The sequence below is a fragment of the Enhydra lutris genome, unplaced genomic scaffold, assembly GCF_002288905.1.
Source record: "Enhydra lutris kenyoni isolate GAN:26980312 unplaced genomic scaffold, ASM228890v2 scaffoldscaffold16, whole genome shotgun sequence".
NCBI classification, from domain to species: Eukaryota; Metazoa; Chordata; class Mammalia; order Carnivora; family Mustelidae; genus Enhydra; species Enhydra lutris.
The window spans coordinates 22,534,917-22,560,057 of NW_019154100.1; the positions used below are offsets into that span (position 1 = coordinate 22,534,917).

General features: G+C 42.2%; 1 protein-coding gene across 1 annotated transcript in view; it reads left to right on the top strand.

Moving 5' to 3' along the window:
* The window catches only part of LOC111147239 (dynein axonemal heavy chain 11), a 320,049-nt gene that overhangs the window by 177,911 nt on the left and 116,997 nt on the right, over window positions 1-25,141 (top strand). The window contains exons 48-54 of the mRNA XM_022503160.1: window positions 374-476; window positions 1,837-2,076; window positions 3,790-3,951; window positions 4,216-4,409; window positions 7,639-7,801; window positions 9,020-9,143; window positions 9,596-9,738. Coding sequence (XP_022358868.1) covers window positions 374-476; window positions 1,837-2,076; window positions 3,790-3,951; window positions 4,216-4,409; window positions 7,639-7,801; window positions 9,020-9,143; window positions 9,596-9,738 — 1,129 coding nt within the window. The remainder of the gene's footprint in view (window positions 1-373; window positions 477-1,836; window positions 2,077-3,789; window positions 3,952-4,215; window positions 4,410-7,638; window positions 7,802-9,019; window positions 9,144-9,595; window positions 9,739-25,141) is intronic.

The following is a 25,141-nucleotide window of genomic DNA, read 5'->3' on the forward strand; positions in this document are numbered from 1 at the left end:
TTAAACACCTGACCTTACTCTGAGAGATGTCACTGTTTGGTAATGTCTGGGTGTTGCCGTGTGTCTTTCCCTTCCGTTACCTAGAGGGAGAGCCCCCAGCCTCGCTGGAAACAGGGTTCCGTGGGAATCCCTAGGCAGGAACAGCACGTATTGATTGAGCTCCCTGTGTTGATTCTGGCGTCAGAGGAGCAGTGAAGACTTCCGTTTGCTCAGCTTTGGTGTCTGTGTCTCTGAGTTGAGGCTAACATGCCCAAAGTCACAGAGTGATTATAAAGATTGAAGGAGACCATGTATGAGGAAGCATAAACAGGGGGGTTTTGTTGTGTTGTCATCTTCTGGTTTGGGGCTTACAGTCCTGTTTTCTGTCTTTCAGGTACGACAGACAGAAGGTGATGCTTCGAGAAGTCCACAGCTGTCAGTATGTTGCCTGCATGAATCTGATGGTGGGCAGCTCCACGATCAATCCTCGACTTCAGGTAGGGGTGGAGTCCTGCCGGCTCCTACCTGGCCCAAAGGAAAACCTCACACATTGTAGACTGTGATTCCCGATGCTTTTCCTACAGACTAGGGCTCCTACCAGACTTTTGGTGAAGTGCATAAGCTTTTTTAAATTTATTTTTATTTGTGTTTTTGTTTCTTTTAATTATGTTCAGTAGCTTTTGCCTTTTCCAGTAGACCATTTTTTAAGAGCAGGTACAGGTTTACAGACTGAGCAGTTTTAGTTGAAAGGACTGCAGAGAGTTCCCATAGTACCCTTCCCCCTCCTCCTACCTCACTCTACCCTATTATGAGCATCTTGCATGAGTGTCCTGCCTTTATTACAGTTGATGAACCAATTTCAATCCATTATTATTGACCAAAGGCCAAAGTTTACACGAGAGTTCATTCTTTGTGTTGTATATTCTGTGGGTTTTGGCAAATGCAGAATGCCAGGTATTGCCATGAAAATAGCAGACTGAATAGTTTCACTGTGCCGAAACTCCCCTGGACTCCTCCTGATCATCCCTCCCTCCCTCCGGAATCCCTGTCCACCAGTTGGTCCTTTCATTGTCTCCATAGTTTAGCCTTTTCCAGAATGTCACATAGTTGAAATCCCATAGGTTGAGGTCCTTTCAGATTAGCTTCTTTCACTTGGCTTACATAGACATTTAAGCTCTCTCCATATCTTTTCTTTGCTTGATAGGTCATTTTTTTTTTAACCACTATGTAGTAATATCCATCATATTTGTGTATCAGTTTGTTGACCCATTCACCTGTTGAAGGATGCCTCGCTTGTTTTCACATCTTGGAATAAGGAATAAAGCTGATAAAAATATTAACGTGCATGTTTTGTATGTGCATATAACCTTCTAATAACAACACCCCCCACCACCTGTAACATACATAAAACAACAGTATATGACAGTAAGTGTTGCTTACTCCCTCATCTGGAACCAGCCGGGGGTCGGCTGGGTGACTCTCCATCAGCGAAGCTGTGGTGGCTTTGACTAAAGTGGTAAGGACAGGGTGGCTCAGTTTCGTGGGTCTCTCACCCATTAATAGGCTTGCACAATTCATGGCGAAAGTAGGGCCGTAGGGGAGCAAGTGGAAACACACAGGCTTCTGACAGTGACTGGAGCGGTGTCAGTTCTACCCCACTCTGTTGGCTCAATCCTGTAGCCAGGCCCTGAGTCAGAGAGGAAGGTACCACTGTGACACTGCGGGGAGCATGGAATACAGGAAGGGATTACAAAAAAAGGGAGGGGGGAGAGGCTTTTTTTGTTTGTTTGTTTGCAATCTAATGGTACCGTTATAATCCCTATTATACGTAACTCTTAGATTTCTTTTGTTTTTCAGAGACATTTCACTGTGTTTGCTTTCAACTTTCCATCTTTGGAGGCGCTGCAAACCATCTATAGCCAAATTCTTAACTTCCGTTTTCAGCAGCAAGCCTTTGGCCCATCAGTTCTCAGGAGTGGGCCCGCTTTGATACAGGCAACAATCAGGTTCCATCAGATGATGACGCATAACTTTCTACCCACAGCTGTTAAATTCCACTACCTCTTTAATCTGAGAGACCTATCGAACGTCTTTCAGGTACCTGGTGGCTCTGGGTTCTTGGTGGCATCTTGGGTGGAGGAATGATTCTGGTAATATTAATGTTCAGTTATGGAACTTAGTTCAAGGTGATGCTGTGTACTGTGGCCTGTATTCTTGGATGTCGCACCGTAACCTCCTCTGAGAAGTCTGTATGGCAGGTTTATTCCCATTTTACCGATGGGACTAGTAGGTTCTCTCGGGTTGTGCAGAGACTTAGCTGCAGAAGCAAGGGTAGGAGTCTGACTCCCTGTTCTGTGTAAATATCGGAGTGCCTCCTTTTGGGCCAAGGGAGGGGGATCATTTGTTATTTTTTCTTATTTATACAATATCATTTTTAAACATACATCAAGAGAAATGTCACCATTTCTTACACCATTAGGTTGTTTTGACTTGACCTTGACTCTTAATGGACTTAGCTGGTAAAAGGACCGGTGTTTCTGTATTTGGTTTAGAAAGGAAATTCCGAAGAGGGAATTGAAACCAGAATTTTAAAAAAATAAAAAGTGAACTGGTGTGATCTACCCTCTACAGTGAAAGCAGTTGGAGGGCTATTTATGGCCTGAGGTTCTTTTTGAGAGAGGTAGTGGAGAATTTCAGGAGACTTCTTTAGATTTGGTGATTTTTGCTTCTTTATATTTTTGTAAGCCTCTTTTCTAAATCACTGCAAATGCCTTAAAACCATAACACTGTGTCAGACAGCAGGTTCCTGAGAACATGGACCACTCACTCATTCTCATTGCTGTGTTTCTAGCACCCCTGGAACAACTCTGCTCGTTACAGTGTTGTTTAAAAGCCGATTTAAAAAAAAAATGATTTATTTATCAGAGAGCGTGAGAGAGCAGGCAGGGGGAGGGGCAGAGGAAGAGGGTGAGAGACACTCTCAAGTAGATGCTGGGCTGAGCACGGAGGCCAACATGGGGCTCCATCTTCTGGCCCCGAGATCGTGACCTGAGCTGAAAGAGTCTGATGCTTAACTGACTGAGCCCCCCAGACACCCCGAAGCTGATTTTGGGAAGGAAAGCAGTAAGTGGCAAGGGATCAGAGGCTCGTTCGTGGCTTATGTCCAATTTGGCAACTACTCCTCACATCAGCAGCTGCTGAAACTTTGTAACTACTCGCCTGCACCTTGCTGTGCTCTCCTCTGAGTCCAGAGCCAGCTGACTCTCTCTGGAAGGAGGGGGTCCCTATGAATCCGAGATACTGACCCTCAGTATTGGCAGGTGGGGGGGGAGTGAGAATGGTTCGAGGGCTAGTTGTGGATATACCCACAAAACGTGATTTCAGGCAGTTTACTTTTGGTCTCATATTCTTCATCTGCTAAATGGAAGGGTTAGATTGACAGATACCAAAGGGTTTTAGGATTAAAAAATGTTGATCCTCTAACATTCGTGTTAGCTCTTTGTACTTCGGTTTGGGAAACTTCATCGGCTGGGAGACTTGATAGATGCAAGTCCTCCGATGAGCTACTTATTTCCTTGGTGGCTTGTGAGATACAGTCTTACCTACTTTCTGAACCTGGGTCTAATGGTAGTCAATTTTTAAGATGTTACTTATCAGAGAGTAAAACTACTATTATAATAATTCTATTTAGAGTACTTCTTCTAACTTAAGTTGCTGAATTTAGTAGACAGTTAAAGTGTTAAAGGAAAAGAATATTGTGGAATGTCATCAGTTTCCGAATTTTTAATTCTTCCCATTCTTGTCTTGTAGGGGATTTTATTTGCTTCCCCTGAATGTTTAAAATGTCCTAATGATTTAATCCGCCTGTGGCTGCACGAATCTTCTCGCGTGTATGGAGACAAACTGGTAGACCCAAAGGACTGTGATTTGTTTCAGAAAAAAATGCTGGAAACTGCTTGTAAATATTTTGAAGTAAGTGTGTGGGATGTCAGCGGTCACTCTGGCCGGACACTCTGGTATTGGGGCAGAGTCAACTAAGGATGTGAAGGAACTGTGCATGTGCTGACCCTGCCAGAGCAGGCAGGATTCCAGAATGTACCCGGTCTGTACTTGGGAACGTTTGGCCCAGCGACTCAGACTGACCTGCAGGTTCTTCCTCTGATGGGCCACTGTGCTTCCAGATGAACCGCTCTGGATGGCTGACGTGACCCGATCTTTGTCTCCCTTCTCCTGCAGGGTGTAGACAGTCCCGTGCTGCTTCAGCAGCCCCTCATCTATTGCCACTTTGCTCACAGTGGCCCCGATCCGTGCTACCTGCCAGTGAGAGACTGGGAGGTGCTGAAGACTGTACTCACGGAGGCCTTAGACAGCTACAATGAGCTGAATGCTATCATGCCCCTGGTGTTCTTTGAAGACGCCATGCAGCATGTGTGAGTTGACAAGTCATGATGCTTTTTCACAGAGTAAAAATGGCGAGGTCTCCACAGTCATCGTGCTTCTGTGGATCGTACTCAGTACTCGAAGCTGGTCGTCGCCTGTCTCTTGTTTGCCATACAGTATGAAACCACAAGTGACTCTCTCAGTTACGTTCTCATCTTAATCATGTCTGAGGCCAGTGCATTATTTTCTGAAACATCATCACAGCCATAAATTTATTCTATTTCACTGTAGCCCTGATAGGTAAGAATATTGAGAAAGAGAAAGGCATGTGACTCCCTCAAAGCCATAAGTTTCCTACCCGACAGAAACAGGATGAACTGAAACTGCTGGTCATTGAGGAAGCATGTTTATTGAGTGCCTACTGAGTGCTAAGCAGGAACAGTGCCAGCCAGTTCGCTACTCTGGTACAAATTTAAAAAGGAAGGGGACATGTTTTCTTGGCAGATAATTAGACAGCTGCCACTATCCTGATACTGTAGAGCTTGGCTGATGAGGCTCAGTGTCACCTCCTAGACTGGGTGCTTTGTGCAGTGCACAGATCTTGCAACCATCCACAGCTCCCTTGCTGTCAGACATTATTCTATGTACTGATGATACAACAGCAAACAAGACAGTCTAGTCCTTACTCTAGCTGAGCTTAGATTTTAGTGATGCCGATGAACATTTATAAAGACATAAGCAAGCAGGATGGCAGAAAGTGATGTGTCTTGTTGAGAAATAGATTGATTCTGAGAAATAAATATGGGTATTCCCATAAAAGGTCTGGGTATCTCAATGAAGAGGTGACATTTGAGGTAATATCAAATGGTAAGCAGGAGCTAAGCCTGGAAAGATCTGGAGGAATAACATTCTAGGCAGGGGCATATTTCATGTGGCCCCAAGGCTGAATGTTCAAAAACAGAAAAGGGGGTCATCATGACTGGAGAATGGAGAAATGGAGAAAAAGTAGAGAGCGATATTCGACAAGCATGGAAATGCCAGAACGGGTCTTACTGACACAGGATATTTCCCTGTAACCAGAGGGAGGAGCTTCCACTTTATTCTAAGTGCAGTGAGAAGCTTTTCAACAGATGTTAGCATGGGAATGACCTCATTTGTGGAAGAGTCTCAGCAGCTGGTTGTTGTTGCTGCCGCTGTGTGGGCAGCTGGGTGCGTCCTCATGTCCAGCATCGCTCTCCTCGTCACCATGATTTGTCACTGGCTGTATTAGTTTGCTGGAGTTGCCGTACCATACTACCACGTATAGGTGGTTTAGAAAAACAGCTATTTATTGTCACACAGTGGAGGCAAGAAGTCTGAAAAGGAGATGACCGAGAGCCATGCTCCCTCTGCAGGTGCTGGGCAGAATCTGTTCCAGAATTCTCTGCCAGCGTGGGGCAGCGTAACTCCTGCCCTCACATGGCCTGCCCCCCGCTGTGTGTACCTGTGTCCACATTTCTCCTGTTTATCAGGACACGGGTTGTAGTGGATAAGGGGCCCACCATACTCCAGAATGATACTGTCTTGTCTTCACCAAGTACTTCCTCAGTGACCCTATTTCCAGATACGCTTATATTCAGAGGTATTGGAGGTTAAGACTTTAATATGTGAATTGGGGGGGATGCCATATTCAGAAAGCAGCGCTGGCCTTTCCCACAAGCGGTATTTGGGCAAAGATTAAAATAATGAAATCCTGGTTAAAAATGAGTCAAGAAAGGAGGAAGTATGGGGAGAAGGAAATTCGAAGAGACACACCAGAAAGGCAGAAAGTTCCATTTTCATGAGTGGCAAAGAAAAAGTTGGGAGGCCTCCCCACTATGCGTTGTCGGAAGCCTGTTAAGTATTGATTGCTTTGCCGGTCCCTCTCCGGCGGCAGTCCGCCAGCGGCACACATACAGCTTGTAGTTACAATCTATGACTGTGGTGCTGACTGAGTATTAGTGACCCTGCTCCTGCTTGGGTTAGGACACTGTGAACGCAAGTCATGGGGTGGGAGAAAGAGTCGGCCCCAAGGGCGAGAGTCTTCCCACTGATCTTTCCTCCTGGGCTTCTCAGGGGCTTTCGAGCAGAAGGCCGTCGCCTTGATCAGGGATCGTGAGCTCTCAGCTGATTGACTCAGGGTTAGAGATGTGCTCTCAGGACGTGCCCTTGAAATCTCGTAGGAAGGAACTTTGCTGCTTTGAGAAGGCTGGTGAGACCCAAACCTCAAAGCGTCCATTAAAACCAAAGGAAAACTCTGCCTGGTAACTTCTGGGTTCATTTGTCTCAGAGTATTTTATGGCTTTCCTGAGGTGGTTTCCTTGTGTGGTGACGGGAAGTCCCCCTCCCAGACCAGCTCAGCCTCTCATGATGACCCACCTCTAGTTATTGACGGTTTGCAGCTGAGATGTGTGGGTCCTGGTATAAGTGACCCCAACCTTGCTTTTTCACAAAGCACTTTTGTGAAGAGTCATCTAGGCGTATCAGTCAAGGCTGGAAGTTTACATTCACTTGAGGAAAGCAACCTGGACCTAATAGTCTGGTGTCTCATTTGTTGCGTTTGGGTATCTGTATGCTTATATTTCAGTTGTTTTCTCATTATTTATAACATAATTATGACCTGTTTCTTCAACCGAGATGATAAGATCAACTTACTCCTAACTATAAAATGTAGCAATAATATCAGTAGCTCAGTCATTCAGAATCTCTTCACTAACAGAACAAGGGATTAGTGGGCCTTGCTGGATTCTGAAGGTTTCAGTAAATTTTCTAGAGGGCTCGAGGACAGACAAAGCTTTGGTGCAAAGGGAGGAAGAATCCTACAGGCAAGTGCTAAAACTGCATCAAGTAAATCACATGTAAGATGTTCATTGGCCTAAAAAAATCCAGTCTTTCCAAAGTAATTCTGTAGCCGAAGTTTCTGGCATGAAGACGTTCTCCCTTTGATGTTTGCTGCACAGGCTGCATGTGTAAAGTTCGGGTCTCTCTTGCTAGTCACACTCGAAGCCTTGCAGAAGGGCCTTGTCTACGGAAAGTAGGAAGCAGTGAGAGTCCCAGATGTGATTTCCACAGGGACAGCTGCTTAGGCATCCGGTGTGAGGGGCCTCTTTGCTTCATGGGGAAGCAGATGAATGAGGACTAAAGATATAAAATAAATACTCAGATTTCGTGTCAAAAATTTGTAAACAAACAAACAAAAACTAGATGCAGTCCCCGGGCCCTTCAGTCTTCTGCTCCCACGGGTGTGCTGTCTCTGAGCAGGTGTCGCATCAGCCGAATCCTTCGGACCCCTGAGGGTCACGCGCTCTTGATTGGCGTGGGCGGCAGCGGCAAGCAGAGCCTGTCCCGGCTGGCGGCTTACATTTGCGGCCTCGACGTCTTCCAGATCACTCTGACGGAAGGCTTTGGAATCCAAGAACTGCGGGTGAGTAGAGTGGGAGCAACCCTTCCCTCCTCCTGCCTGGTGGATAAAGCCAGAGCTGGTAGCGTTCCCACGTCAGCTCCAACTCCCAGATTGGGCCAAGGCTTCCCCAACCAAGAGGGAAAACTTTTTGGGAATTTAGTTAACATTTATCTGTTTCTCCTTCATGGTAAATAAAGTAATCATGAAATTCGTAAATGTTTATAGGTATATAAACCTGTAAGCAAAGAAAAAGTCGGGAGACCTCCCTGCTATGAGTTATCAGAAGAATGTTAAATATTGACCCAACTCGGAAAATGTTTTATTGCATACTTGTTTACAACAGGGGGCACCTGGGTGGTACAGGGAGTTGGGAGTCCGATTCTTGGTTTCAGCTCAGGTTGTGATCTCAGGGTGGTGGGATTGAGCCCCATCTTGGGCTCTGCTCTTCGTGTGAAGTCTGCTTGGGTTTCTCTCTGCCTCTCCCTCTTCCCCACCTCCCTGTGTGCTCTCTCTCTCTCAAATAAATGAATAAATCTTTTTTAAAAAGTAGTTTAAATACTTGCTTACAACAGATGTAGTTTTTCCTTTGTACAGACCACGCCTGCTGTTCCACACTGTAAGTACTCCCCTACATTGGAGGGGGAGAGAAAGATACCACCTTTACAGGTCCACTTTGGATGAATCATGAAAATAAAATGTGATGAGAATCCATTCAGGAAACACTCATGGGCTCTTAGAAGTTGGCTTTTTCATCACAACAGTACTTATAAAATAGTATTCAGAGTTTGTGGCAAGGGAAATGTAGGTGAAATGCAACCACTTTTCAACCCAAAAAGAAAATAAATCTCGTGCTTTCAGTATTATAAAACAAAGCTAAATAATAAAACCGTTTTCAATGAAATAGTTGTGGAAATGAGCAGAGTCTTCTTTTTACTGCGTTGCTTGGCAAGGACGTCACCAAATTCATTTTCAGTCTCTTAGGAGGGAGCTGTCCGTCAGCCGCCCATTGTCATCCCTATGCTTCATTAAGCCACAAACATGGCACTCATCACTAAATGCCAGAAAAGGAGGTGATGTCATGCTGTTTGCCCCCATGCGGGATCATGGAGAGGGAAGGATGTGTGAACAGGGAAAGCTCCTGCATTATAGTTACTGAGCTCTTCCCAGCCCTCACACACATCCTCCCACGTCGCATCAGCATTTTAACAGCGCATGAATGATGGCCTCCTTTCCTTACAGGTAGATCTTGCCAATTTGTACATCAGAACTGGAGCCAAGAACATACCCACTGTGTTCCTGCTGACAGATGCCCAGGTTCTAGATGAGAGCTTTCTCGTGCTGATTAATGACTTGCTGGCATCAGGTGATTAAACCAACACATTCCTTGAAAGATCTTCCCCAATGACAAATTATCTGTAGTTGCAGTGAACTTTAAAGAGAGATAATTTGTCTTTGAGATGTTTGCTGGGGCAGTCTTTGGGGAGAAACCTATAAACCTAACTAATTTGAGGTGTATCGCTTTCTTAGTTTGCTTATGGATGTGAGGTGCCTTAGAGGAGCCTTCAGTGAAGTAAATGTTACTCCTACACGGACAAGCTTGGTGGGCGTGTCCATGAGAGCTTGTTCTCGGGGGGGGGGGGGGGGGTCTCGTAAATGCAAAAAAAAAAAACAAAAACAAAAAACCTTTCTGGTTCCAAATTCTTTATCCTTTAAACTGAACTTTGTATGATAAAACATTCCAAGCACCGAAAAGTCCTATCTAAAATTCGAATTGTGAATGTCTCTCAGTAATTTTCCTCATTCCTTTGGGGGCAGGAGAAATCCCTGATCTGTTCAATGATGAAGATGCAGACAACATAATTTCTGGGATTCGTAATGAAGTTCGTGGTGTAGGCATGATGGACTCCAGAGAAAACTGCTGGAAATTCTTTCTGGCTAGGGTGCAGCGACAGCTCAAGGTAAGAAACCCTTGCTTACTTGCATAGTATTTAAAACCTGCTCTTGGAATCATGGCACAGTTCTATTTCCAGATCCATATAGGGGTCTGAATTGCAGCCATTTGTTTTAAAAGGACATTTGCATTTTTACACGTGCCCACATCTGGAGTAGACCTTCCCGAAGTTTCCCATGATGCTGGGCACCTGCAAAACATGGGTCCAAGCAGACAGCGCAGTGCTCGCTCGAACTGGATGTGATCTCTGTCCGGGAGGAGCTGACGCTGCTCCTGGAGGGAAGGGCCCTGACAAGCAATGATCATGCAGGACAGTTGGGGTAGGGACTCAGGTTACAGAGGAAGGCAGCGTCCCTCTCTGCACCGGGCTCTGCTGGAGGAGGTGTTCTGCCTGCGTCAGGCACGGGCTGGAATCCACAGAGAAGCAATGGGTGGGGAGGAACCTTCAGGGAGAGAAAATAGCATTTAGGTAAGAGGAAGGTTGGACTGGACAGGACGCCTTCAGAGAAACCCAAGATGGCTCTGAATGACTGGAACACAGGGAAAAGGAGGTGAATCAGGCTGGAAAGTAAATTAGGATGAGCAGGGTGCTGAAAATCATGAAGGGTGTGGCGGAAGAGGTTTGAATTACAGACCTGAGTTATGGTTATGTCAGAACTTTAAGGCAAGCCATGTAGGTGTATTACCCAGATGCCCGAGGCTGGAAGTCCTTCCCTCCAGATGACTTGGTGCCTCAGTGGAGCGCCCGGGGCTATAATGTAACCAAATACTAGAAGCGCCTCTCAACTCATGGCAGGAAGCCAACTGAAGGCAAAATCCGGCTTCCTGGTATAGAATGGGTAGTAAACTAGACAAGTTTCCCCTTCGCTGCTACTTCTAGTATTCTGGGTCTGTCAAGCCCAGGCTGCAGGAGACCCTGGAGACCCAGGGAAAGAGGATGGGGCAGCGTGTTAGCTGGGAATACACCTCTCCCTGGAGGTAGGAGTGTTGGTAAGCTGCTCGGCCGCTCTGCTCTTAAATTCCACATTAATCTTCCTGAGCAGTTCTGGGCTGATGTGAGATCAGAATTTATGGTTCAGTTACCCAAAGAGTTTTATCCCCATCAAAATGTTACTAAGAATACTTTCGCCAGGTCGTAACAAGGCCAGAGTTTTCTCCCTGTTCCGTGGAGGTACATTTAGATCACATTGTCTTTATGAAATGCAAAAACAAGTATAATAAGAGAACATGAGATGGTAATGTTATACATCACTGACTATCGAGGTCTGTTCCTCAGCGCAACAGAATCAGCATCACCAAGAAACTGTTTTTAAAATGCAGGTCTTGGGGCACCTGGATGGCTTAGTGGGTTAAGCCTCTGCCTTCAGGTCAGGTCATGGTCTTAGGGTCCTGGGATCAAGTCCTGCATCGGGCTCTCTGCTCAGCAGGGAGCCTGCTTCTCCCTCTCTCTCTGCCTGCTGCTCTGCCTACTTGTGATCTCTCTCTCTCTCAAATAAATAAATAAAATCTTTTAAAAAAATGTATTAAAAATGCAGGTCCTGCAGTCCCACCCCTGACCTGTGGAATCAGAAACTCTGCACGGCATGCACAATGTACGTTGTAGTGAGCCCTCCAGGCAATGCTGAGGCCTGCTGAAATTTTGAGAGCTATTGTTTGAAATAATGCAAGGCTGCCTGGGTGGCTCAGTCAGTTAAGCATTGACTCTTGATTTCAGCTCAGGTCATGACCTCAGGGTCATGAGGTCAAACCCCGTGTCAGGCTCCCAGCTGGGTGTAGAGCCTGCTTTGGGATTCTCTCTCTCCCTCTGTTCCTACCCACCTGCTCAATCTCACACTCTCTGTCACTTTGGGGGAAGAAAAAAAATTAAAGTAAGCGTCCTTTACAGATGTCTTTTATACACACCTTTGCTTGCTTCTTGTGGGATAAATTCCTAGGAAGGGTATTGCTAGTTTCAATAGATGTAGCCGGTAGTGGTTTTAAAATGCGTCTGACAGTTCTTCAACGTGCTTCTTACTCACAGGTAGGGTCTTAGTCCTCTCTTGTTGAATCAGGGTGGGTTTGTGAGTGTGGGACTACAGATAGGACACTGAGGAACTTGGGAGGCTCAGCTCCAAAGGGCCACCTTTGCATTGACTTACACATGGTTTCGTTTATCAGAGTTCACTGTATACCAAGCAGTTCATCTTAACATATGTGCTACATGTATTTTGCCTATCATCATTTATCTTTTAAGTGTATATATGGTTCGAATTTGTTGATAACTTGAAGTTTTTTATTAGTTGGATCAGTGTTTTCCTTTATGGATTTAGAGGGGCTTGTGAATTCATAGCAGAGTCTTCCTCTCCAGGATGATAAAACTCGTCACTAGCAGCATTTAGAACTCAACTGGGCAGCAGATAAAATATCAAAAATTGAAAAACCCATGCTTTCTGGTCTGCCTTTTCTGCCATTGCTCTTCCCGGTGCTGCCTGCCTCATGAGCACCACACACATGCAGTGGGGTCTGTATTCGCAGGAAGGAGGGAGTGGGCAATTTGGGGGCACTCTGGTAGGAAACCAAGGCTTCCCCCGAAGACCCTAAGCTGATCTCATAGTGGCCATGTGTATCACCTGCCTCCTCTGCCTACCAGGGAGTCAGAGGAAGTGGCTTTGCTTACCTCATCACATGACCCTTATGAATAAAATTAGAAATGTATTTTGAGAAAGCCACAGAGATAGCCAGTACCTCTATGCTTTACGTTTAAAACTTGACTACATCTAGAATGTATTTATTATCATATATGGTATAGAGGGAGTAGAGAGATTTCAGGTTATTTTTTTCCAAAACGGTGACTTTTCATCTTAACACCATGTTTTCTTATGTACTGATTTAGAGTAATAAACTTATTATACATCCTACCTGGTCTATTTCTAGATCCTCTGTTTTCTTGTTAAGTCTCTGTACTACCAGTCCCAGCCTTGTACTGTGTAAATTATTAAGGTTTTATTACACATTTTTATATCAAATATCCCACTGTTCTTGTCTAGTTTTTCTTTGTTCTCACATGTCTACACATCTAGAAAAGTATCAGGGTCATTTTTTCCAATTCTAAATACATTCCATTTTAATTTTGATTGAAATTATGCTGATGGCTTATTTTATATTTGGGAGAACTTAATCTTTATTATATAAAGTTTTCTCTAGAAGGAAAGTTTCTTTCATAAGGTTTTCTGATGGTGTATTTTTTGTATATAGGAGAGCTATTGATTTTTAATTTTAAACCCACTATGTTTATAACCAGCCTCTCTGGTAGTTTCTGCTGGTTGGTTGCTATCACATAGACTGCAGGTAATATTTTGTCTTTTTTAATATTCTATTTATCTACTTTCCTCCCTCATTGCATTGGTAAATATACTGAACATTAAATAATTATGGTCATGGAAATTTTGTCTTCATTTTTACATTAATAAGGATGTTTCTGATATTTCGCTATTAGGTCTTATATTGGCTGTATCTTGTCAAGGAAAGTGTTAAATTCCTTTTCAGCATCTGTTGAGATAATTATATGGTTTTGCTCCCTGAACTTACTAATATTCATGCAGTACAGATGGACGTACAGAAATTTTACTTTTTTGTACTGTTTGAAGCCCGTCAGTCTTGGGATGCCTGGGTGTCTCAGTCGGTTAAGCGTCTGACTCTTGGTTTCTGTTCAGGTCATGATCTCAGGATCCTGGGATGGAGCTCTGCACTCAGCAGGGAGTCTGTTTGACATTCTCTCCCTCTGCCCCACCCCCTACTTGCGTGCTCTCTCTCTCTCTCTCTCTCTCTCTCTCTTTCTCTCTCTCTCAAATAAATAAGTCTTTAAAAAATGAGTAAATCCGTCAGTCTTTCCCCTCACCCATTTCCTTTGACTCCAGTCCAGGAAGCCTTCCCAAAGCTGGGACCAGTTTTAAGTTCATCTCATTTCTGAGGCCCCTTTTCAGTATTTACGTCCATACAAGCTAGACTTTATTTTGGAGTTCAATATGGATCATTTTCCCTACCTTGTCACAGGATTACTGATTGAATAATCTCTTTTCTACTAAAATGAGTAGGAGGGTTTTGGGGGGTTTTGTATTGTTTGTGTTTGCTTCCTGCTAGGGAGGAGTAGGACATCTCCTTCAAACACTCCCCATCCTTCTTGGCCTTGTCATTCAGGTTGCTGCGTCATGAGAAGGGGTGGTAGTCAGCATCTTACCCTGAGGGAGAAACACCAGGGCATAAAAGTGGGTCATCTCTTTGCTAGAAAATGGCAACGTCTTTCTCTTCAATACATAAATATTACCCTCACATCTCTGGGTTTTTAAAGAATTCTGGCTTGCTCTGTGTTCGTTTCATATACTGTGATACTCAGCAGTGTGTACTAAGGACTCCGAATTCCTGATGAGTGGATCCTTCCCTTGCATATGTTCCTAGCTGGGCAACATGGGAAGCTAAATGCATTACGGGGTTGGTGAGCACACCTGGCAGGTCGAGCTCAATGATGTGAAGTTGCCACCCCATTACCCATGCTCACCACCCAAAGCCACTTCCCATTTGGAATGCGAGGCCAGTAAGAACCTGTTGGCATGAAAATGTGACCTCTGAATCCCACAGAGCAGTTCCCATTAATGATCAGATGTGAGCCCTTGGATTGCCTGAAATAAACCAATGAATAAATGCCAAATGCCTTCTCTCCTTCACGTTTGTATACGTGCACCTTTTCCTATGTAATACGTACTTTGCAACTAGAGCGCAGACTTCCATCTTCTCTCCTGTTGATTTTAGTTAACCCAAGAACTTTTCTTTCTTGCCTTCCTTTCTTGGCCATCTGATGCCATGGGGAAAGGAACACTTAATATATGTAGCAGCCTGTGATTGCTGGAGACAGATACCCATCTGTCTTGTTATGTCTATGTCTATTGAGGGAGCGTGTGTGTGTGTGTGTGCTTGTACACATACATACTCATGTGATTTTGTAATTTTAGAGAATGAAAGTATGCTTTCTGATGATGTAAGATATATCATCTTACATCATTGTGTTCATTGTAGAGAATTTAAAAATATAGAACCATATGAAGAAAAGAAATTAGGCTTTAATTATATTGCCTGGAGGTAACTACCAAAAGCGTATTAGTATATCTCCTTCCAGTTTTCTGTATGTATATAAATGCATGCAAAGTATATATTCCCAGCTGAAGTGTATTTCCACATCTCTCACAGTTTTCTTCATACTCCTCTTGGCCTTTTTATTAGAAGCCTCCCCCGGGGTGGGGGTTGGGGTGGGGGGCCAAAAAACGAAACGATTCCAAGAATTTGGTGTATGGAGTGAAATATTTCACTCCCATGTACTTTATTCTAGTTACCTACTTGTAGAACACCTTTATTCATGTATACCCTTTACCAAATTTCCTACTGGTTCTTTACAGTTTTTGTTGATTTATAGGAGCTCTGTATATCTGGATAATATTCCTGTGTCCATAATGTTCTTGTCTACTTTACATGTTGCCAGAGTTTGTCAAAGTTCATCACAATCCTAACTTTGTTTACAATGACTTCTTTTTTATATTTATATTACCAAGCAATATCTGATTTTTCTTACATGGATTTTATGTCTTAAGGCTTTTTTTTTAAGGAAACATTTCTATACTTCATGGTTATAAAAATATTATTCTGAATTCTATTTAAATTAACTTAAATTAACTTAAAATACTTTGAATGGTTAGCTCTGGATTGTAGTGTGTAGTACAAGGTGACTTTTCTATTCTCCCCACCCCTGGATTCTCCAAACACCATTTATTATATAATATTTCACCACTGATTTGAAATGCTCCCTGTCTCATAATTACAAACTAAATTTCTAAATATATGGTATTCTATTTTTTGACTCTTAGTGTTTATAAATTTGTTCATCTCAGCCTGCATGAATACCATACCGCTTTTTCTTATTGTACCTTTGTAGTATATTCTGGAATCTAGTAGAATAATATCTTCCTCCTTGTCCACACTTACTTAGCTATTACCTTTACTAGATGAACTATGGAATCAGCTTAACATTAAAAAAAAATCCTATGAGGGGCGCCTGGGTAGCTCAGTAGGTTAAATGTCTTGATTTGGGGTCAGGTCATGCTGTCAGGGTCATGAGATTGAGCCCCATGTTGGGCTCCAAGCTGAGTGTGCAGCCCGCTTGAAATTCTCTCTCTCCTTCAGCCCAAACCCTCTGCCCACGCTAGCACACGGGCTGTCTCCCACTCTGTCACATTAAAAAAAATTTTTTTTAATCCTATGAGAATATATAGACTAAATTGAAGGTGATGCATGTATCTATAATATCAAATGTTTCCATACGGCTTTATTAATAACTTAAAACTTAAGTTTTGTTCCTCGACAGTATAAATTTATGAATATTCTCTTTTTATGAGTGTCCTTAGCCTTTTTTACTCCATCTGAACTTTAGAATCATTTTGTGAAGCTCCACTCATCTTGTTAGGAATTTATGAGAATTGCCCACGATTTGTTGAGGAAGAAATACCTTTATAACAGATGATCTTCTCCAGGAATGTGGCACCTCTTGTCATTTGGTCAGAATGTCTTCACTGCCTAAGTTTTACACAATTCTTAAGTTCTTTCTCAATATTTTACATTATTTTTTTGATCTTGCCAAATTTTCTGACAGGTCATGGTGGACAATAAGAGTGCCATTGGATGGAGGGGGAGAGGGATGGATAGATGCCTCTTTGTTTGTTTTACCTGCCAGTGCACTGAATGCTCCAGTAGGTTTTGCATTTTATACTTTAGAGTTTGCTGAGTAGGTAGTTACATAATCTTTGAATTTTTACTCCTCCTTTCTAAAAATTACCTCTTTTCTGTGTATTAAAATAGCCATAATTTTTGCATACCATTTAGTACTTTTAAGTGATGATAGTAACATCTCTGTTTTATTTTTGATTTTTATAGGAATGCCTATAGCTTTCCATCATTAAGCTATCATTATATTGGATTAAATATAGGCCTAAGATATTTTTAATATTTTTAGGAAGAGCTGTTGTATTTTATCATGTATGTCCTTTCATAAATCCCCTTGTTTTATCTTTTTTTTTTTTTTGAAGTCTTGGACTGTTTCCTTATTATGGGGTTTTTATAACATTCCTTCTAGCCATTTGAGAGTGTGAAGCAAGTTTTCTCTTTTAGGTTCTTAGATACCTCAGTGGAATTACCTTCCTTTAAATCTGCTGGATGCTTTTTAAAATTTTTCTTGTTTTCATATTTTTCCTCAGGCCCCAGTTGAGCTTTCCTTACTCTTCTGGCTTTTGTTCTTCTTTCTCCCTCTTCCTTCTTCTCAGATAGAATAGAGAACAATTCCTGTGTGGGGTTTGACAATAGCCAGTGTAGGTGATGTGCTCCTGGCTCACACTGCAGCTCATCTAGGGAGCCTAAGAGTCTGGGTGGAGATGTTGGGCAACACTCCCATCGAGGCGACAGATTAACATAGAAACACATACCATAAACCACAAGACTTAGCACTCACAGAAGGACTTTTCATGCTATGTCTGTGATCTTGTATAAAAAGCTCAAATACTTAACCTGTCCAGTAGAAAATCAGGTGTTGCAAAACCCTCTTACCTTTGCATGGTGGTCAAGTCTAAAGTCCTAGATCTTCATGGGTTAACAGGCAAAGCCCCCAGCTTCCTTTCCTTCATGTGGATGACCACCTAGGATGGCTTTATCATGGAGGAGTGCTGTCTTCTATCCCTCCTGCCCTTCATCCTGATAATCGAGTTGCTGGAAGATAGCGCCCACTCTCGTGGATAAGCTGTCCAGTCCCCATCCCAGGCCCTGTCAGGTTTTGCCGTGCTAACAGTGTTTTGCTCTTCAGGACCACATCTCTCTGAACATAGTACCCTAGCTCCTCCTCTTGCATTTTTTGATATTATTTACATAAGAGGAATGGAAAGAACATCAGAGAAATGAAAGGCGTGACCTTGTATTTTGTATCTGAGATTCACTGTTCTTGAAATTTCATGAAACAGGAAAACATTTTTGTTTTTTGGAAGTAGGGTCAAAGAAAAGAGTCAGGGATGATTTCAGGGACTTTGGCCTGAATAAACAGGATAAAGGACATATCATTTATTGAGATAGGGAACCTGAGGGGATGTGTACCTTATACTTGTTTGGTGGATGAGGATAAATAAAAAGTTCTGCCTAAAGTTAACTTAAGATGCCCATTATGCATTCAAATAGAGACAAACAGGATTTAGTTGAACATAGCCATTGGAGTCTGGAGAAGAGGGTGGGACCAGAGATGGAGTTTAAAGCCATCTTTGACCACCACCCATGGCTTAGATGAGGAAGTTGTGACCTGTGAGAAGAGAAGAGGTCCAAGGGCTGGTTCAGAACAAATTAGGATGCACATGTCAAAATTTCGTCTTGCTCTGAAGAATATTTCACATTGCCGTCTGTTAACTCCTTGATCTGTCCGCCGGGCCTCAGCAAGTATTTGCTGATTACCTGTGGTGTGCTGGTCCCTGGGCATAGGATAGTAAGCAGGAGCCGGCCCCTGCCCACTGCATTGTTGGAAAGACCAGCCTGAACCTCCAAATCACACAAACTGAGTATACATTCACACCTCTCTGTATGAGAAGGAAGGGGTATATGGGATAACAAAAGACGGGATGAGAAAGGTTTCACTGAGGTGGAAAAAGGATTGGGAAGAATCTCTAAGATGTTTGTTCTCATAGATATCATCTCCCTTATTTTATATTATAAAAGAAATTTTTAACACCAAAAGTGAAGGGCTTAATCCAAGACTAAAGGATTTATCCACTTCAATTGAATAAACTTTGCATTCCAAGGAGCATGGTCCGTGTTTTTCACATTCTGCTTCCAGTTGGGTGTGGGGTTTTCCAGCACGGTATGGGGCTCGTGCTTGCACATGCACATGTGTGTGGCCTTACCCCCTCATGCCAGCAGAAATGCTGACCGCTAGCAGAGCAGTGCAGATTACAGGCCAAAAACTTTGCATCCCGTGGTTCAGCTCTGGGCCTATTGGGTAGATCGTTAGGCATCAAATAGCTGTTTGAGAAAATAAAAACAGAACACTGTTATACAAGTGTACAGAGCTGCAGACCGGCCTGGAAAGTAGTATGGGGGCACTTGAGTCACTGGCATCAAGCAGCGTAGCTGAGACCAGGGAATACGTCCCCCTGTAGACAGGAACCTGTAGTAGGGAGTACCTAGTGGGGAACAGAACTCCTACTGTCTCTGCTCCCCAGGAATAGACTTGCTTCTGGCTCTCTTTTAGGATTCCACATACAGTTTCTTTATGAATTGAAGAGTTTTGTTTTAAAAAAAAAAAAAAGAAATAAAACTCCCCGACGTAGGGGTGTCTGGGTGGCTCAGTCGATTGAGCATCCAGTTCTTGATTTCGGCTCAGGTCACAGTCTCAGAGTCATGAGATTGAGTCCACAACTGGGCATGGAGCCTGCTTAAGATTCTCTCCCTGCTTCTGCCTCTGCCTCTTCCTCCCTTCTAAAAAACAAACAAAAACTCCCCAATGTAAAATACTATCTCTTAGAAGAATTGGTACTGATCAATAGACATAAGTAAAAGGTTGTGTGAATTACGTCTTTGTGTGTTACCTAAAAAGAAAATAAAATATAAAAATGTATTGAATGTGTGTATGTTGAAGGTGCTGTTGGAGTCCATGAAAATAACTGAAATTAAAAGGTTATTGGATGGTGGTTGATAAGGGAAATTATAAGGCTGATAAAATGATACTAAAACAGTCGAACAAGGGAAGAGTTTTTCTGCTAAACTTCCTAAGAAGGTTCTCTCTGGAAGACTCAGATCTTATCACTCTTGAAAAATACTTGGACTTTAGAGGATAAATGCAAACCTAAGTTATGGACAGAAGCTTCTGAAGTAAACATGTGGGAGGGTTACTTCTATCCGAGAATATATCAACTGGAAAAAAATACAGAGTGACAGTAGCAATTCAAATTTCCATTACAAGAGGAAATGGACTGAGTCCTGTTAGTGATATACAGATAAATATGTACTTACAATGGAATCTTACCCAAAAGAAATTGAAATGTATTACAAAGCACAATGAAAAATGGGTTATTGCAAATGAGTCCTAATACCTGTGTTAGGGGGGAAAAGGGGTAGAAAATTCTATCGTGTGGATTCCGAAAGCAAGATGCTGACATCCAAATATTAGAGCCGTAGAAGTACATAGATGGTGATTTCAGGGTTTGCTTCTTACTTGTGAGAATTTGCTTTTAGAAGAGAGCACAGCTGTCTGAGGCATCTTTAACGTTATTTTCTTAGCAGACTTTTCTCTGAGTCCACTGCTAGGAGCTAACTTAAGCCAATTTAGTTATCTGCAGTTGTCGGGGACTATTTGGGAGGAGGTGTATGTTTCCATGGTCTTCAGTACTTACAGGTAGATAGCACCTGTTCTGGAGTCGGGGCGCTCTTGTGCCCCAGTATCCCAACTCAGGAGTGTCTCAAAGAGAGGAAGTCTCAGACCGAACTCAGACACACAGAGTTAGTGTGTAGCACCTAACTTAAAATGGTTCTTAAAGGTTCAAAACCAGCTCTGTGAGCTTACTATAGTCTTAGCTCTGTTCTTGTAGGAAACTGAATAGCTCTTACTGGAAGGATCCTTTGGGGCAGTGGTGGCAATATTCTCATGGTAGGATCCAGCTGATTTTCTCACTGGAATCACATAAAAACAATTTTTCTGTAAGCTGTTTTCCACAGGACTGGTCAAAATCCAAGTCTAAAAAGCCAAGGGTGTAATTGTTAGGATACTTCGAAACCTAGACTTTTCCTCTTTGGTTCATACAGTGGTGGAGGTGGAAGTATAATATTTCCATTTTCCTCAGATATCTGGAGCGCTCTTCCTTTCATCAACAAAAAAATCAGATCCAGTGTTCATGAGGCCAACTAAATCAATCATTTATGTTGATGAAAGAGGTTAGCTAAGAGCTCAGATAGCTGACTCTGCATGTGTGGGTTTCCATTAGAAATGGGAAATGCTGGTTAAGCCTCCCTGGCCTCTGCGGTTTCTCTTGGTACTTCAGATTCTAACCAGTGGCCTCCTAAAATATAAAATGAGAATTTACATGCCTATCATACAAGAGTGAAGTTATTTCAAAAGTAAGTTATACGGGACCAGATGTCTCTCACTGGTGAAGTCTATCAAATACTTAAATTAGAATGAATATTAATCCTCCTCAAATTCTTCCAAACAATTGAAGAGGTAGAAACATTTTACAAGTCCAACATTACCCTCCTACCAAAGCAGACAAGGATGTCACCAGAAAAGAAATTACCAAGGCCAATATCCTTGATAGAAAGATAAGAAAATCCTCAACAAACTAGGGGCAAACTGAATTTAATAGTATATTAAAGCAACCCTACCCCATTATGAAGTGGGATTTATTCCAGGGATTCAAGGATGGCTCAACATCGACAAACCAATCCACATGATGCACCATATTAATAAAACGAAGGATAAAAATCTTATCATCTCAATAGACATAGAAAAAGCATTTGAGAAAACAGAACATTCATTTATGATGAAAACTCAACAAACCGAGAATACACCTCAGACAACAAACTCAAACTCAGAACATACCTCAATGTAATAAAGGCCAACACCGTAGTGAACAGTGGAAAACTGACAGTTTTTCCTCTAAGATCTGGAACAAGGCAAGGTTACCTACCTACTCTCACCACTTTTATTCATCACAGTACTAGAAGTCTCAATCAGAATGGTTAGGTAAGAAAAAGAAATGAAAGGCATCCAAATCAGAAAAGAAAACTATATGTCTCTACTTGTAGATGACATGATTTATAGAAAACTCTAAAGACTTGACCAAAAAAATTGTTAGAACTAATAAATGAAACCAGCAATGTTCAGGATACTAAATCAACACAAAAAAATTTGCTTTTTGGTACACTAATAATGAACTATCAGAGAAATTTAAGGCAATGTTATTTACAGTGGAATTTAAAAAGCAGGGACAAATTTAAGGGGATGAAAGATCTCTGCACTAAAAACTAAGATGATATAGCAAGAAATTGAAGACAGAAACTGAAAAATATTCTATGCTTGTGGATTGGAACAATTAATATTGTTAAAGTATCCATATTATCCAAAATGATCTACAGACTCATTGCGTCTTTACCATGATTCCAGTGTATTATTTGCAGAAATAGAAATGAAAATCCTAAAATTTGTGTGGAACCAAAAAAGATCTCAACTAGCTAAAGCAGTCTTGAGAAAGAGCAAAGCTGGAGGCATCATACTGCCTGATTTCAATACATTATAAAGCCATGATAATCAAAACAGTATGGTATGGGCATAAAAACAGACACATGTATCAGTGGGGCAGAATGGAGAGCCCAGAAATAAGCCCATACTTCCCTGGCTAATTAATATTTGACAAAGAAGCCAAAATTATACAGTGAGAAAAGAATAGTCTTTTGAGTAAATGGTGTTGGGAAATTGGGCAGCGACATGCTGGGCCCCTATCTTAAACATAACAAAAATCAACCCAAATGGAAAGAAGACCTGAATGTAAGACAATCTATAACTCCTAGAAGAAAACATAGGGGGCAGTCTCCTTCGCAGGAGGTCTTGGTGGTGATTTTTTAGATTTGACACCAAAAGCAAAGGCAACAAAAATAAGCAAGTAGAACTGTATCAAACTAAAAAGTTTCTTTAAAAAAAAAAAGAGAGAATTTATTTATCTGAGAGAGAGAGAGAAAGCTTGAGCAGGGGGAGAAGCAGAGGGAGCAGGGGAAGCACACTCCACACTGAGTGTGGAGTCCCATGTTGACCTCAATCACAGGACCTTGGGATCATTACCTGAGCTGAAGGCAGAGGCTTATCCAACTGAGCCATTCCGTTCCCCCGAATTAAAAAGCTTCTCTTCAGCAGAGGAAACCATCAGCAAAATGAAAAGGCAACCTAATAAATGGAAGAAGATATTTGCCAACTACACATTCAGTAGGAGGTTAATATCCAAAGTATACAAGGACCTCATAAAACTCAATAGCAAGAAACCAAATAGCCCAATTGAAAAATGGGCAAAGAACCTGAATACTCCTTATTTCAAAGAAGGTACACAGATGGCCAACACATGTGTGAAAAGGTAGTCAACATCAGTCATAATCAAGAGATGCAAATCAAAACCACAATGAGATAACACCTCAAACCTTTTGTTGTTTTCTGTTTGTTTTTTAAAGTTTTTTTATTTAAATTCTAGTTAACATACAGTGTAGTAATAGTTTCCAGTGTACAGTATAATGATTCAGTGCTTCCATACATCAACACCTGGTGCTCACCATAATAAGTGCCCTCCTTAACCCCCATCACCTATTTAACCCATCCCCCCACTTTAACCCTACCTCCCCTTGGGTAACCATCACTTCTCTAGTTAAGAGTCTGTTTCTTGCTTTGCTCTATTTTTTTTCTCCTTCACTCATTTGTTTTGTTTCTTAAATTCCACCTTTGAGTGAAATCATATATTTGTCTTTCTCTGTTGGACTTATTTCACTTAGCGTTATATGCTCTAGCTCCATCCGTGTCATTGCAAATGGCAAGATTTCATTCTTTTTTATGGCTGAGTAATATTCCAGGGTGTGTGTGTGTGTGTGTGTATGTGTGTGTGCACGTGCACGCATGTATATCACATTTTCTTTACCCATTCAGTAGCTAATGGACACTTGGGCTATTTCTATTTGGATGTTGTAGATAATGCTGCTGTAAACATGAGGGTGTATGTATCCCTTCAAATCTTTTTTTTTGTATCCTTTGGGTAAATACCAGTAGTGTGATTATTAGGTCATAGGGTAGTTCTATTTTTAACTTTCTAAGGAATCTCCACACTGTTTTCCAGAGTGTCTGTACCCGTTTTCATTCCCACCAGCAGTGTGAAAGATTGCCCTCTCCACATCCTCGTGAACACCTGTTGTTTCTTTTTTTTTTTTTTTTTTGACAGATCACAAGTAGGCAGAGAGAGAGGAGGAAGCAGGCTCCCTGCTGAGCTAAGAGCCTGATGCGGGGCTCGATCCCAGGACCCCGAGATCACGACCTGAGCCGAAGGCAGTGGCTTAACCAACTGAGCCACCCAGGCGCACCCAACACCTGTTGTTTGTTGTGTAGTTGATTGTAGCCATTCTGACAGGCTTCAGGTGCTATCTCATTTTAGTTTTGATATGTATTTCCCTGACGATGAATGACATTGAGCATCTTTTCATGTGTCTGTTGGCCATTTGGGTATCGTTGGGAAAATGTCCATTCGTGCTTTCTGCCCGTTTTTTAATTGGATTATTTGGGTTTTTTGGGTGCTGAGTTGATCAGTTCTTGATATATTTTGGATACTAACCCTTTATTGGATAAATCATTTGAAGATATGTTCTCCCATTTCATAGCTTACCTTTTTTTTTTTTAAAAGTTTTGTTGGTTGTTTCCTTCTCTGTACAGAAGCTTTTTATTTTGATGAAGTCCCAGTAGTTTATTTTTGCTTCTCTTCCCCTTGCCTCAGGAGTCATATCTAGAAAGAAGTTGCTACCTGTGTTTGCTTATAGAATTTTTATGGTTTCAGGTCTCACATTTAGGTTTTTAATCCGTTTTGAGCTTACTTTTTGTATGGGGTGAGAAAGTGGTCCAGTTTCACTTGTTTGCACGCTGCTGGCCAGTTTTCCCAGCACCATTTGTTGAAGAGCCTGCTTTTTTCCTATTGCATCTTCTTCCCTGTTTTGTCAAAGAATAATTGACCATATCATTGTGGAATCATTTCTGGATCTTCTGTTCTCCTGATCTCAGTCTATTTTTATACCAGTTACATACAGTTTTGATCATCACAGCTTTGTAATATAACTTGAAGTCCAGAACTGTGATGCCTCCAGCTTTGTGCTTTTCCTTTTAAAGATTGCTTTGGCTATTCAGGGTCTTCTGTGGTTCCGTACCAACTTTAGGATTGTTTGTTCTAGCTCTGTGAAAGATGCTTTTGGTAGTTTTCACCTCACACCTTTTAGAATGGCTATCACCAAAAATGAGAAGTAACAAATGCTGGTGAGGATGTAGAGAAAAGGGAGCCCTGGTACAGTGTTGGCAGGAATGTCAGCTGGTGCAGCCACTCTGGAGAACAGTAGGGGGGTCCGTAAGAAACTGACGATCGCAGTACCCTGTGATCCGGTAATCCCACTTCAGGTGATCGAACTAAAGGAAACAAAACCATTATCTCATAGAGGTACCTGCCCTCCTGTATTCACAACACCATTATTCACAGTAGCCAAGGCACCAAAACAGCCTAAGTGTCGGTCAGTGGACAAGGGGAATAAGAAGATGAGAGATACGCACACGTGCACGCACACACCTAGACACAAATAGAAAG